General features: G+C 43.6%; 1 protein-coding gene across 1 annotated transcript in view; it reads left to right on the top strand.

Moving 5' to 3' along the window:
- The first annotated feature begins 6,259 nt into the window (after positions 1 to 6,259).
- Positions 6,260 to 15,927, top strand: part of RORA (RAR related orphan receptor A) — a 93,061-nt gene continuing 83,393 nt past the window's right edge. Inside the window, exon 1 of the mRNA XM_045823611.1 lies at positions 6,260 to 6,433. Within this exon, the coding sequence (XP_045679567.1) occupies positions 6,403 to 6,433 (31 nt within the window). The 5' untranslated portion in view covers positions 6,260 to 6,402. The remainder of the gene's footprint in view (positions 6,434 to 15,927) is intronic.

Below are 15,927 nucleotides of genomic sequence, written 5' to 3'. Positions count from 1 at the left end.
CTTTTCCCCATTATTTGAAAATATATTTTTAAGATCGTTGTTTTTAAAATAAGATACGGCCTATATACAAAGCATCTATATTAATGGAACTGTCTCAGATAATTTTCAGAATTGAAATGGATGAGATACAAAATCAAATAACATTCAATTTATCTTGTTCATCCTAAAATGCTCTGCTTAGCTTTTTGCTCTGATGAAGGAACACGCATATCCAGTTTTATTCTTCCTCAGCATGCTGTGATGTGGAACTCTTTTGCTCTATGTGTTTTATTAAGTGTAATTTACCTTTATGACTATCAGACTAACTATTAATCCTTACAATAAAGCAATAAAATAGGCAAGCCAAAAAGAGATTTATTTTCTAAAGCACAATTCCCTTCTTCTGCTCAGTTATTTTTCAAAACTCATTTTCTAAATGTGTGTAGTTTGCAAAGCTCTGTACTAGGCACTTTGAGAGAACACAGGAGAAATAGCTACAACTTACATTATGAGCTTTCTTTCCTCCTTGTCTGTAGGGTTATGTTTCTGTTACTGTAAACCTTCACTACTAGTTCTTCCTTAAATAAAAAACGTGTTATATCTCTGTACTTTCACCTGTTTTCTGCCCTTTTCCTAAGATGCCTATTACTCCTTGTTCTGTCCACTAAGATTTGATTTGTCCTTCAAGGTCTTCTTCAAGGAGCACCTCCTCCATGAAGTTTTTTATCTCGAAAAGTTTAAGATTAACCCTGCAAGTAACCTCTTTACTTTTGGCTTACATAGAACCTTATTTCTGGAACGCGTAGAGAAGGTGTCACACCTTCTGCCTCACATTGTAAATGTTGCATTCATTTTCCTACTAGATTTCAAGCTCCTTGAGGGTAGGTCTGCCTTTGTAATCTTTTTTTTCCCCTTCCCTCTGCATGTTCTAGCACAGTGTAACACACAGGTGTTTATCAATGTTTATTGGATGGGAGCTTACACTCTTACAGGAAATAAGATATAGAAAAAACCTTGTACTCTGACTCTTATAAGAAATTAGACATAAAAAAGTGAGATCATGAGTACCCTTCAGCTATGGGGTAATTTAATTTTTATTCATCTTTGTACTCCCAATATCTAGCAGGTACTTAATAAATGTTTGTTTTATACACACACATTTCAAAACTGCAGAAAGCTTAGCAAAAGTGCATACTAATAGTCATTTCAACACATCTTTATTAAGGTTAATAATTTATGCCAGGCACAAACTATTGTCTGTATGCGCAACAATGTAGGGGCTGCTGGTGGGGGTGTTGATAGTATTCCCACTTGTAAGCCCTACTGAGAAAGAGTCACTCTGTCCCACTTTTAAATTGTTTAATTTATCCCTCCCAGTGGCCCTACTGGGCTCTAATATCCTTATTGCACATATGAGAAAACAAAGGCTTGCTCAGGATCACCCAGCTAGTGAGTGGGATGAAGGTTGGTTTTGAGCCCAGCTTTGTCTAATGCCAAGGATCATCCTACTATACCATGGAGTTCAGTGAAAGGAAGAAGGCTGGTTGGAGAAGTGAACATGGAACAGCAGAGACAAAGGGATGTAGATATTCCTGAGAAGTGGGTGGGACGTGATCTGCAAAATAGTTATTGGATGTTTGAGTTGCAGGAGACCTTCGAGGCCTCTTCCCATTCCGTCACTCACAAGAAAGGGGCCTGATATCCTGAGAGGTGCCGTGACTTGCCCAGGGTGATATAGAAAGCTAGTGGCAAGTGTGAAACTTGAACCCAGATCTCCAGGTTGTAAGTTCACTTCTATTTCTCAAAACCCTTGAACTAAAACCTCATTATTTCCTCAACGGCCTGTTGCAGGGCCAGAGGTAGGGGTGAGGTGAGAACACCCCATAGGAACACAAGGGCTGGAAGTCCCTCTGGCCCCTGACATGCATTTCCTTCCTTGCTGCCTGGGCAGGTGTGTGTGTAGTGAGGCACCTGCTACCCACCTATTCTGTGGAGGTTGCTCAGGTCTGTATGCCTGTGAACTTTACCCTGTCCCTCATTGTGATGGTTACAAAACATCTGCAAGTTCTTGAATTTCCTAATAGATGCATGAGACATGTGGTTCCGATATCTCAGAATCCCTTCACAATTCTCTCAGTTCAGCCAAATCTTTTACCTTTAACATCCCATTACACTAAAAGCCACACTAATGATTTGCAGCCATCTATCAACTGTGAGGGACAAAGTGCTGTGCAAATGTCTTTTTCAATGGGCAACCAGGCACTGCCTTCCTTAGGAATGTTCAGACTGACTCAGGGAACTGACTTTTCTATGGGGCTTTCAGAGCCAAGGTCAGCTGATTAGCAAGCTTCTTAAGATCAGGTCTATTGTCTTGTCCTTGTTTGATTCTCCAGTACACCGCCAGGCACACAATAGGAATTCAGTGAATGTGGCTGGAACTGTTGATGTGCGTATATGTGTGCAAAATTAACGATGTCTCTCACCACCAAAATAGTTTATTTCATTGTATTCCATTGACTATGCATTTACATGCATACCTGTATGTGCATTTAAATCTACAACTGTATTTCATTTAAAAGCTTGAATAAGACAGATAAGCTATGTTAGGCACTTCATCCCATCCCCTTAACATTTATAAATATGGGGGCCCCTCTATCACTGTTAGTGTCTGGGACCCACCTATACTATTCCATTTATAAATAATCCTTTATGAGACACTGGCTCCTTCCAAACTAAAAATTAAGCAGGGCTATGATCTGTTGTAGGTTTGTGCATTCTCTGAAGTTTCTCAAGAAATGCTGCTTAGAACTCCCTGGGTCTGACCCTGTTCGGTCCATAGAAGACCTGGTCCCCTGGCTCTGTTTTGGCCAGAACAGCTCAACTCCTACAGATCACAGTGCAGTGGTGGCTCCGGATGCAGCTGCATCAAACTGCCTAGGACCACATTAACCTTTCACTGATCTCTTTCTTGTTCAGCTAGAAAGAAATTAATTGAATTAGCAAGCTGCCACACACTGGGGAGAGAATCAGGGCCTGGGTGAGACAGAACCACAGAGCCAAAATGCTCTCTCTCATGTGCATCAGCAAACTTTGAAATCATCTTTGTATCAGAAGCTACTTGCTGACTCGTGATAAATTTGTCAACCCATTGGTTTGCCACTCTCCCAGTAGCACTGTGTTTGTGATTCTAGGTGGTATATCATGAGATCAGACTCCCTTTGTAAGAACAACAAATACACTCTCATAAAAATCCAGTATCACTTCTTTATTTAACCTCTGGAAATGCAAAGATTGACACCAATTTACCGATTATATTCCAGTTTGGAATCCTGCAGAAATACAGCAGGCTTTTCTCATAGGCATTTGGAAACAACCTGGCATCAGAAGTGTCTCTCCACTTCCCTGCTAAGTGACAGATCCAGTGTGAAACCTAGTACATAGGGACACCATGTGGGGCTGTCGCCGCCTCTCCAGGACTGAGATGAACAACACGTGTGCCTTCTTTTTCTGAGATTAACCAACAGAAACATTTGAGTGGAGAATTAATGTACAACGTAATCCCATCCATGGTAAAGAATTCCCATCCTATCTAATTATCGTCTTGTAAGCAATAGTCTATTTTTTTTTGGAACACTCAGTAAAATAATTTTTAATGGAAAGGCTATATTGCTTAATGTTGTTTCCCCCATGGTAGGTATTCAATAAGCAGTTGTTTAATATAATCCAAGTAATTAGTCACACATTTTAATATGTAGTTGGTAAAAGTCTCCACTGAAATGTGCAACATTTATGGCTCCAATCTGGTAGTATTAAAGGAAGATGTGGACCTTTTCATTCCTGACTGATTTTTTTGGTTGAGGACTTACAATTCCATAGAAAATTTGTATTTCAAGAATTTTTTTTTTAAACTTTCAAAGTTTCCTAAGAGCTCTGTGTTCATATAAAAATACAGTAACATAGTCTGGGTTAAAAGCTGAAGGCATTTCATAGAGCCACTTTTACAAATAGCATCTAGCCACACAAGAAGATTAAGATTTAATATCTGCAATTCTGTTGCTCATTAGTTGTAGAATGATAATGAAATACATTTCTAAAGGGCAAGGTTAGTATTACATTATTCTGAAAACGTCTGTTGAATAAATGTGTAAATATTTCAAATAAGTATTATGAGATTCTACTTTCATTGGGAACACCTACAGGACAAATGACTCTGCTGCATGGAACAGCAGGAATACATGCCATGTTGCATGTCATTCCCGATTCCCGATTCCATTTGAAATTGTCTGGAAATAAATGCCAATTACTAGTAATGTAAGACTATTTGCCTTGGAGTCCTATGTCTGACAGGCAGGCTACAGCTAATGGATTTGGTTGTTTTCAAAGCATTATTTTCTAAAGCAGGATACTGTTTGAAAGCAACATGAATTTTCAGGATTGTATATCTGGACTCATGTTCTGGAAGAACATGCCTATGAGCGTACAGTCTCTGATGGTTTCCCATCCTTTAACTGTATAAAGGAAAGAAAAATGGTACCCAGAATCTACTTACAAGATAGCTTGACATTAGCCTTCCTCGTTAGTCCTTAGCACAAAGAAAATTGAGAACCAAATGTGAATGATGGTGTCAGGGTAACTGAGGGGTGTTGCCTAATTGAGAGATGCAGTTGCATCATGGGAACATGGTGTGATTTAATTTCATAATTGTAAACATCACAGAGGGTATGGTTAATTCATTTGAAACTCTAGCCCACTTCGCTATGGCTGGACAGCTGAGTTAACATGGGTAGGTCTTGGCTTCATACTTTTATGACTTCTTTTCTTGTTTTTGTGGTTTTATTTGGAAAAAATTCTAAAGAAAAAACTCCATTAGGTTGACTTTAGCTGAAATCAAACTTTTATAAAGCTATGGCTTGATTTAAGGTACAATGAAATTTTTTGACCTTCTAAATCAGAAGCTTGTGTATATTTTGCCTTGACAGGGAGTCGGGTGGGCAGTGTATGATCCTAGCTTCCTACAGTGCTGATTGTTGACGTGTGTTTTAAATGACGGCCCAGCTCATGGGACAAGGACAACTCAGTTATATGGAAAAAATTCTAGCACTCTGCTTCTTTAATCACCATAAGTGCAACAAGGAATAACTGTCTAATATTTTAAGTTGTAAATGGAAACAGACCATCAGAAAAATAAAGCAGAATTGAAGGGACAATAGTAGGTATGCAAACTTGGCTTTTGATCATTTTTTTTCTGTTATGCTCAATACTACAGATACGCCTGATGTAATTTTAAATGATGCGGACTCTGGATAACTAACACCTGAAATTCATGATACCGAGATTCATCTGATAATAATGTCATTATTTAAGTTTCCGTAAAGCCAGTAAAAAAAGATTAAGCTTCAAAGTTTGGAGGGAACTGGTTACAAGTTAAAATTCACAACGCTGACCTTTAGAAGTCTTTTTCACCCCTGTGCTAGAGCCTTTTCTACTTGTGAGTGGGTTCTCTGAGATGGAACCCAAGATTTGGAAGAGCCTGGAAATTTAGCGGCCCAAACTGGGGGGTCTCCTGGAGCTTTTCTTCCAGGTGTCAGTGCTTGGGTGCTGGGGGAAGGAAAAGAAGGGAGAGGGTATGTAGGAAGAGAAGCATTTGTAGCTCAGGACCTTAGTTGTTGGTGTGACGTGAGTTACCAATATGTGTTCCCCCTGCCCAGCCTGATTCTCTCAGGAAAGACTTTAGGAGGCGCTTAGCTCACTGCTCCAGGTGATTGGGGGGCTGCGTTCTCCGTGGATCCGGAGGGGCTCTACCTTCGGAGTAGAGTTGGGGCACCCTGGAAAATGCGTAATGAGTCTGGCTAAGCCCACCCCACCCCCGAGACCAAATCCGTCTTTTATGCCAACTAGCCGGATTATTTAACACCTCGGAGGACTCCGAGAAGGGAGCGGGAAAGTGGCATTGCGTTGCGTGCCTCTTGCTCCTAGGGCTGAGGGAAGAAAGTGGTCAGGCGCGAGTTCCGCGGAGCTACGCATGCAGAAAGCGCCGGGCGGCCCCAGGTCCACACGTAGGCGAGAAGGCCGGGGTCCCGGGCTCGGGCCCAGGGCACGGGAGGGCAAGGCGGGCAGAGCTGAGCCGCCCAACAGCCTCGGCTCACCTGGCCGCGGGGGCGGGGCGGGCGCGGCGCGGGGTGCGCCTGCCTCCCGCCTCCCTCCTCCCGCCCGGGGAGGAAGCGGAGGGGCGCGGTGTAAACAGAGCGGCGGCCGTGATGTCAGCCGGTCACATGGAGCCTCTTATGGCTCGGGATGGCTCTCGGCGGGCGGGCAGCTGCGGCAGCTGCTGCTGTGGCTCGGGCGGTGGCGGCGCGGCGGCGGCAGAGGGGGCTCCGGGATCGGACCATCCGCTCTCCCTGCACTCTCCGCACCGCGGCTTAAATGATGTATTTTGTGATCGCAGCGATGAAAGGTGAGCCCGGGCGCCCCGCCGGGGCCGGGTGGGCTGTCTGTTCCTGGAGGCTGGGAGGCGGGCGCGCAGGGGGAGGGGTGGGCGCGCCTGCCCGAGCGCACGTACTGCCCGGGGCTAGCCGCCGGAGCCCCGCCGGGGCCTTCGGGGCCCGCGCAGCGGCGCCACTTGAGCTTGGCAGTGGGCTCTGCTTGTCTCCTGTTGGGGGCAAAGGCGCATGAGCTGGAACCCCCTCTTCCGCCTAGTCCGGCTCCTGTCAGTTGCTCGGGTCCGCCTAGCACCTGGCGGGGCTCCCGGAAGAAACTTTGCCGGCCGTCGCTGCGCTTCTGGAAGGGAGGGGAGGGCCTGGGGAGCTCGCAGAAAGCCGGGGTCGCCTGCGGCCAGTCCCCGAGGCCCACACCCGAGACATCTCCGGCCTACGTGGAGAAGGAAGGCTCTGTGGCCAGGCTGGGCCGTGCGTGTTTGTGGACACGATGTAGTCCCTGGGGACTGGTCAGCGCCCCAGGCCTTGCGCCCTCCCCCCTTGGCGGCCCAGCAGTCGGGAGCGGCCGCCCGCCGGGGAAGTGCGGCAGGTCCGCGCTGCGTTCTGCCGGGCCACTTCCGAAAGTGCCCGGGCCCAAGTGAGACGGGCTTCTAGAGCGTGTTAAGACTCCCTTGGCGGCAGCCCGCAGCCGCAGCGCACCCCCCCAGTTGATACTTTGGGTTGTGTGATTTGCGGGCAGTGGTGGAGGTTAGATGGCAGTGAGGGCCGACCAGCGCGGGTGAGTCGCGGCCAAGCCTGTCCACCCGGCCTTCGCCCTGATCCGGATTCCGTGTTCAGACTAGTGACGGCATGGCAGGGGGCTTTGGTTGAGGACAGGACTATCTCGAGGCCCTCGCAGGTGAGGAGGAAAGAAACAATGGCAAGTCAAGGAAGTTTCTAATGGGCAACCAAAGTTTGGAGGTGTGCAGGAAGTCGCCTGTGCTGCTGAGCAAGAGAGACACGCTCTTAGGACTGTTGAAAACACCCCCAGAGACAGTCCGCTCAGCACGCTCGCAGCGCGCTCTTGCAACAGCAGGTTCCTGGGGTTAGATAATCTGCCCGAGCGGCTTCGCAGACCCGGCCGCTGGGAATGGGGATTTAGATTCCCATCTGTTTGCCGCGGACAGAGCTCCTGTAATGCGCTGCATTTTTGCAGATCCAAACTGCCCTGCGGGTTCCGCCATCCATGCGGGTGCCGCTTGTTAAATGTTTGCTAGGTTGAGGTTTTGTTGCAATCCAGGAGGAAGGCACTGGTTCGATATCTGCGCTGGGTTTGCTTTCGGATCATCGAGCTTTGCCTTTCTCACTCGAGATTGGGTGGCGTTTCTTTTATTAATTATTAACAGGACGCAAGGTACTGGACGCTGCGAGGAGCTGCTTGAGATGAAATTCTCTCTACAACGTGCCCACAGCAAATTTTGTCCTTTTTTTTTTCTGTGGTTTGCGGGAAATAGGATATAATAATTTTTAGAATATGCAACTGATAAAGTAGTGGAAAACTCCCTGTGATTCACGTTCTTAAACATGTAAAATCATTTTGGAAAGAAAAAATGTGAAGATTTTCTACCGACTTTCATGTAAAAGAAACCTATCCTCCTCTTCTCCTCCCCCCCAATTTTTAAATTCTATTTTCTATGTTTCATTAATCTGTTAAGAATAAAATGACTCATATCCTTTGTAATTCAGACATTTTTTTCATTTTTTCCCTTTAAGTTATAAAATAGATTTTGCTAGTTGGGAGGTGCCAAAGCCAGTCCTTGTCCATTTCATTTAGTATAATTTGTGTTGATTGGGACAAGGATGAGAAGCTAGGACTGGTTCCTCTAATGAACAGTAACCAAACAATAAAATATGTTTTAATATTTTAATTTTGATGTATCCAAGCATATAGGGTTTTTTGCTTTTGTACTTCTGGTACAAAGTGAACTTTTATACTATCCCTCACTAACAATATCATGAGAATTACACTGCCACCCTCATCCCCCCAAAGCTCTAGCCCACACATTTGTCTTGGAGTGACCTCTGGCTGCCATAAGATAATGGATTCGTAGTATTGTGCTTCGAGAAGAGTAGTTCAGAAGTACTGGCAAGGCAGTTTTCAATACACCAGAGAGAGAGAGACAGAGAGAGAGAATTACAGTGCATCTTGATAATTAGGATACTTTATTCCCAATATCATAACATCCTGTGTTTTAATGGGATTATCTTGCCTGGGTGCAAATTTAAACTAAAGAGAAATAGTTTGTGGGAACATGAGGAATGCAGTAAATGTTTCCGTATCAGATTGAAGGGTCGGGGGAGGGGGGGAAACCTGGCCCAGAATCATATTAAATACTTCCCTAGTGCCTCTCAGTATTAATAGTTAAATAGGTTCCATATGTAAGAGAGTTTATATAATTAGATTTTTTCATGCAAAACAGAAACTCTCTTTACAATATAGCTTTGGGTATGTGTCTGCCACGGGACGGGGGAGTCGAGAACAAGCAACCATAAAAGAGAAACGTTCTCTTTGTTGGCTGATTTACTGTTGTTTTTTAAACATCATTAAATCAGGCCTTTTGAACTCACCAAAGAAGAAAATCCTTCCTCTGCACTAGTTGTCAAGTAAGTTTAGGCTTAAAGTGGTTTCATGCTTAGAAGTAATAAATCTTCATTCGAGCAACTCTAGTCTTCCCCTTCAGTTCTGTTTTTGTGTAATTAGTAACAAAGTTCCAGTGCCGTCGGGACTGCTTCGTGGGCAGATGGAGCTGGCCAGCGCCGACATGTGCGTCAGGGCAGCACTCGCTCCGCCCGCCCGTCACAACCCTGCACCGGCAGCGTCAGGCGGCAGCCAGCGCTTCCTCGGTTTCAGCAGATTGTGTATCCCTTTGCTGCTTCTGAGTCCTCAGCCTACGTTCATGCAAATGGAGTTTTCAGAATGAAGAGGAGGCTTAAAGGAAATTTCTGTCCCTTCATAGATTCCTCTCCAACACAATTCATGTGCAAATGTAAGGCACCTTGCTACTTTGAAAATATTGTGGACGTTGGTGATTGGCAATGTCTCCAACTCCAATAACTTGATTTTATAGTTTTGAATAATTTGGCTTTTCTTTGTACCAACTGAGGTCTGGATTTTTTCCCTGGTTTTCTTTTAAGCACCATGTCAGTGGTATCCCTGCGCTAGGATTTTTGTCCCATTTTTGTGACCTTTGATGAGTAGGGTTGAGAGAAGGAAGGTGATGATGGCCTGATCATCTTGAAAAGAGGAAACCCAAATGGCTGCTCCACTGAGCAGAGCGCTTAGCATGCCAAGAGAGGTCAGCTCTTTTAAAGACAAAGAGGATCTCTGAATCCATTTTTCCACGGGAAGAGAGGAGAGCTCGGATTCTCTGTGAAGTAGAGAATATTTTAAAAGCACCGTTTTCAGGAGCAGCCTCTTGATTTTATATATTTCAATCACATTACTTGAAATGCAAAGCAACATCATACGCAAGTAAACCACTTTGAGTTCTATTTGATTTGAAAACCATGTGACTGCTTCAATGCTGCCCAATTACAAAATAATTCAATATCTAAACAGAAATAGTCTTTTCGGTATATACGTGTTTATGTGATACAAATTTTAGGGTTTTTCAAAGCCTAGTAGATAATGTTAGTAAATATATTAATAGTTCTCACTAGACTCCTTTTTCTCCCGCATGTCCCTCCCAACCGAGTGAACCACAATGAAATAGATGTGATCAGAAAGTGGGCAAAGCACCTGCAGTAGCACTCAGCCACTTTGCAATCTGCTCTGGGCCACCTAAGAAAACAGTATTTGCAAATGACCGTTTAGTGGGAGAAAAAATGGCTGGATGGGCGGGTGGATGGGTAGGCAGGTGGGCAGATAGACAGGCAGAGAGATCTGCAGAGGCGGAGTTGGGGTTCAGTTTTCTTAAAATTCTCTTATAGTGCTTTAGTGATCCGTAAAAGCCATTATACTGAATGAATCTTCTAAGAATACTTTGTCATAGAAATGTTTTCCACATTCTAAATATTCAGTGTTTATTAATAAGAAATCAGGCTGGCTTAACCTATCTATTTCACATTTACTAATTTTAAAAACCACAATTAATTGTTCAGAGTGGCTTCACCGTGTTAATGTTTCTCTACTTAAACAACAATAATAAGGAGACAGCCACTGGTGACAACACAGGTGTGAACAGACATTTGATACTATTTCAAAGACTTTTTGAGAAATGATTCACAAGTTCTCTCTCCCCTCCACCCCCGGCTCTTCCACAGAAAGTACCTCCCTTCCATAACAGTGCCTGAGTCCTGGACCTAGAGACTCGGAGTCAGAACTTCTTGGGTATCTGTCAGTGTTGTGTGTGATAAGATGGAACATGGTTTTTTTGTACATTGTCAGAGTGCTCTGTGCAGACACAGAGGTCTACATAGACAGATAATAGTGTATACTAGCCAAAGGTCAACATGCAAGAAAACAGTTGAAATCTTTTATTCTGGCTTTGACATTTGTTAGCCTCATCACGTTGCAAGGAAGTAATATGATAAATCTTTGCTCTGTATAAAAAGTAATGTCAAACCCATTCTCTAGGCTTGCCAGCAATTTTATGTTTTTGCTTTACATTTCATGATCTCTGAAGTTGACTAGGCATTTCATAAATAAATAGAGGGGTGATGTTAATCTATGTTTGTTTTGCACTTTACGAAGTTTACCAACATGCTTATCTCTTTTACGTCTCCTTGGAAGGTCAGGCGTTTTAGCTGAAGAAACTGAGGCTCACAGAGTCCATGGGCTGGTGCGCTCATCATATGGGGAAGTAAGGACTAGAGCCCTAATTTCCATTATCTTCATGCTGCCTCCCCTGGAGGAAGCTGTGAAAATGTCCTGGATATAACTTTGTCTCTAGTTAGGGGAAATTATAACTCTGGCATTTATAAGGGAAAAAAAATAGATTCAATTATGTAATGCTTTGCTGAGCCTAATATCCTTAAATTACTATTTAATAAAATCAATTTGGTACAAATGGAGTTATTCTTATTTGCTTATCATTAGCTCCCTTCATCCATGATTTTCATTAAGCCTGCTTGTTATGAGAGGATCTGGGTAAAATGTAAGCATTTCTGTACTTTGCTAAAAAAGACAGAATACTGTGAAGTGCAACTAACCTGTGTAACCTGTCTTCACTGTGATAGAACTGAGAGATTCATCTGTATATTCCACTCACCTGTAGGCACAGGAGCATTTGCAAATGCATCTTCTAATGTGAATATTCCTTTATGCAGTAGAAAGCTCTGGTGTCCTTGGGCTTGCGAGTACTGTCCTGGTTGTTTGCATGGCACAGCTAAGGGGCAAAGCTGTGGACGTACTCTGGAGAAATCTGTTGTCTTTTAGGAAATCACATGAGGAGGTAGAATTTCCAAGTAGATCTGCAAAAGCTCATTTCTCACTTGATAGGTGTTTACCTGTCCGGCAACTGGTTTGAGGTGTGTTTGTCTGAAAGCAAATAAGCATCATTTCATAGAGTCTAGGGGAGAGAAGAAACCTTAAAAGTCATTCAGATGCATGTGCTATTGGCATTTGGTTTCTCTCCACAGGATTTCTGCCAACAGATTGTCTGGTTGTGCGGGAACACCTCCTATGATGGAAGCTCACTATTGTTAGAAGTAGCTCATTCTATGTTGAATGAGAAAATTCTTATATCAACTATAAATCTCTACTTTGTGCTTTTAATTTATTTTTAAAATTTATTGATTTCAGAGAAAGAGAGAGAGGAAGGGGGAGAGACAGACAGACAGAGAAATCGATTCCTTGTTCCGCCTACCTATGCATTCATTGGCTGAGTCTCCTATGTGCCCTGACCAGGAATGGAACCCGCAGGCCTGGGACATTGGTACAATGGCTCAACCATCTGCGCCACCCGGCCAGGGCTCTTTTGTACTTTTAATCTCTTAATTCTGATCTTTCTTTGGGGCCCGTGTAGAATACAGTCAATCCATCATTCATATGAAAGACTGTCAGTAATTTGAAGGCTAAGGATGAAGCACAGCACACAGGCCCCTCTAACCCCTAGTCTGTGCCGCTCCTGTGCACTCCACAGCTCCGACGGCCAGCCATCCCACAGTCTCGGGCAGTTTCTTCCTCAAATGCACTTCAGTTTGTCTAGAACCGTTCAACATCTTCATGCCAAAAGTGGAACCCAAGGACTAGCTGTGGAATGACTGACTCAGCCCTCAACCCACCACGGAGTAAAGAGTAAAGTTTTTAAAACTTTGTTCTAAAATGTTAAGATACAGAAGCTAGGTTGTATCTACAGACCGTCTCAGCCTTTGTGATATTGTAATTTGTGAAAGTGAACCTTGGGCCGACTTAGGAAATGCTGTTAGATAAACTGAAGTTGATTACCAAATATTTAGGGAAATAAAAATATTACAAAAATAATTAAAGGAACATTAGGAGCACTTACGAGGTGTTTTTCTCCAAAGCACTGTCAGATCTGAGATGAGTCTGCCCTCTAGTGGTTGCTTCTGCAGGGAAAGCTGGACGCGGTGGTAATGGTGCCAGTGAATTTCCCATCAGGCTGCAGGAGAGGTCAAAGGTTGAAATTATTTTCTCAGTTGCTTTGGGGAATTATGCATCGGATTGAGAAGTGTTTGTGTTTTGCGTGGTTGTTAGAAATGGAACTGAGGGAGATCATGAATTTTAAAAGTTTGCTTGGAAGGAAGGGAATTTTTTTAAAGTCTTCAGATAGATTACAGCTGATTGATAAAATTTGGCTCCATATTCAATTTAAAAATTTCAGTAAGATTTGGTTTGCAAGTAAACAATTATTTTGACCTTTATGGTAATCCTTTTTGTTTTTGTTTTTTTAGAGTTTCAACTTCCATGCAATTCCACTACCCTCCAATATCTTTTAAAAGAGACTGTCAGTCATTTTGATCAGAGAAATACAGCATTTTCCCTTTTTAAATCTAAAGCATTTTTCTTCAAAAAGGATAAACATTTAGAAAGAAGTAAACTAGTGTAGCTATTTTTGGCAGCAAAACAATTTTAAACATAGATGGAAAACTATTAACCCCTTGGTTTCTGAAAACTTATGGTTAGATCATTTGGTTCATTTAAGTGTGTAGTTTGCCAAAGCCATAGCATGCACGTTACATAGGCTTGTAGAACGTCACAGTTTATGCTTTAAAACACTGCACAGCGTACTGAGAAGCATCTGTTCGTGTCATTTTTTAGGATAAGTAGATAATACAAGTGAATCGTGGGCTGACATTTTGATGGTGTGAAACAGCCATAAAACTACCTGATTTGTGTGTTGGAATCAAAGAGATAAGTGTCGATCTTCCCATTTCCTTAAATATGCCTTGTCCTGATGCTACACAGAGGAATGAGATAGCAAGTTTGCGTGAATTTTATATTGCCCAAGAAGTCAAGCCTTCTGAGTTGAGCGAGAGTAACCAGGGTGACAGTAATGACCGGCGATCACCAGGACCTTAAAGGCTGACCGCAATCTCTTGTTCTTACTGAAAGGATGAAATTACTTCTTTATGTGAAAAACAAGTAAGGGTGGGGGGAAAGTAAGGAAAACCTGCTGTTTAAACCTTTCCATCGTAGAAATAAGGTAGTGGTTCAGAAGTGAAGACTTGTGGTTAAGTTTCGGGTCAGTTCTTGAAGCAAACTGTTTTTCAAACCGTGCCACCCCAAAGTGTGATTCTTTCATTGCATGAGAAATATTCTCTTCTTCGCAGAATGTTATTTTCATTTTTCAGTTGTTGGGTTTTTTTTCTTCTTTTATTTGTTTCCTCTCATGTCAAATCTTCTGTAGCACACTGGGTATAAATAAATAAATTTGTTTGAGCGGATACTTATTAAGTGCCTACTGTGTGCTAGGTTACTCAAGTGCCACTTGTGTGCTTTTATAATAGTTGAGACAACTTCCTTCTAATCGTGTCTTGTAAACCATGAGTCAGCATTTAAAAAATGCGCTGAGAAATTGGCAGCCATGCTTAACCAGAGAAGGCTGCTTTAAGACCATTGGGCTTATAGGTTTAGGTTTGTAGTTTCTATGAGCCACATGCCATTTAAAACAGGGGAGAGCTTGTGACACACAATGAAATGGTAACGTGATTGGGCAAAGCCAATTCTTGTAGTAATGTGTGAACATGATTTGATTTCCTTCCAAATAAGCCATAGGTAGGCTCTGAAATCCTGCCAAAAGCGGTGGTTCTGAAAGTGAACAGTATTCCCCACAACCCAGAGAGTTCCAAAGGCAGGTTCCTGAGCCCCACCCAGAGAGAGCCTGATATTTCTGTCTCCTCTGTCATCTGGTCTTCCTGACCCAGGAAGCCGGGAATTTGAAAAGCGTCTCCAGTGTTTCCAGTTTGGGTGCTCCTCAGTGCTCCCTCTGTGAAACCTTGTCCTTGCCAGTCAGAGCTACATGGGCACTGGCGCCCTCCAGTCCTCAGGCCGTGTCCAAATGTCATTGATCTTCACGGGCAACGGGGAAGGATTTTAAAGATAAATGCCTGTTTTTCCATCACCTGTACGGACCCTGCTTGCAATGGTTTGGGGTAAGGACAAGGAATTTGAATTTGTAAAAGCTCCTCAGCTGACTGAACATCAGACAGGTTTGGGAACCTGTCTGGTCTAACCCTCTCCTCTTACTAGTGGGAACACTGAAATTCAGAAAGGTATTAGGGCAAACATAAGCTTCCTTTTAGTCCACTTAAATCTCTTTCAGAGTGGGAAGAGGTGCCATTATTTGCATGTTACTATCACACTTGAGATAGATATTCTCCTGCCTGTTTCAGCCTTGCTGTCAACCAGTGAGTAGAAGGAAGTGGACAGACTTAAAATCTGTCACCCAGATGGTCCAAACAGGAGAGGATGCTTTAGAACTGGGGGTGCTTTGGAACTGGGGGTGCCTGTAGCAATTTCCAATTACTGGGTTCCTTTTCTGCATAAATCCTTCCAGGGAGCTCCGGCCTTCCAGCCCTCAGTGAGCTCGGGCTGGGTTTTGCCACCACTGTGACCACTAAGTGGGGAGGCAGGCTGGGGATTATGCCACAGGCATCAAGGCCAACTCCAGTGGAAACAGTGATATCTTTTTTTGTTGCTTTTTCAGCAACAAAGTAAAGGTTTCAGTGCCCTGCAGGCTCTCTACTTTATAAGATGGCATTTCTCAGGCCCTGAGCACATGTTGTATATCTGCGCATGTCCACACACTGAAGGTGGCAAATCTGAACAAGGCAAGCCCAACACAGCCTTCCTGCAGCTTAGATGCTAGTCTGATGAAAGAGGAAAAGGGGAACAGCTCTGGTTTATGTGGAGGAGGGCAACTCCAGACCCCTCTGTCTTTGGAAACAGTGTGCGATGTCCCGTTGCTGTGGCAGGGTGATGCTGCAGGGCTGGGGCGGCAGAACACAGCGGCGGACTGAGTATCTGGTCTTTGTGCATGAGTGTACGCTCTGGTGTGAGAAGGGAGACCAC

The sequence above is a fragment of the Phyllostomus hastatus genome, unplaced genomic scaffold, assembly GCF_019186645.2.
Source record: "Phyllostomus hastatus isolate PE091 unplaced genomic scaffold, TTU_PhHast_1.1 phas_scaffold_501, whole genome shotgun sequence".
NCBI lineage: Eukaryota > Metazoa > Chordata > Mammalia > Chiroptera > Phyllostomidae > Phyllostomus > Phyllostomus hastatus.
Note: the sequence above shows the minus strand (reverse complement) of the source record. Positions and strands in the feature narration are given on the sequence as shown.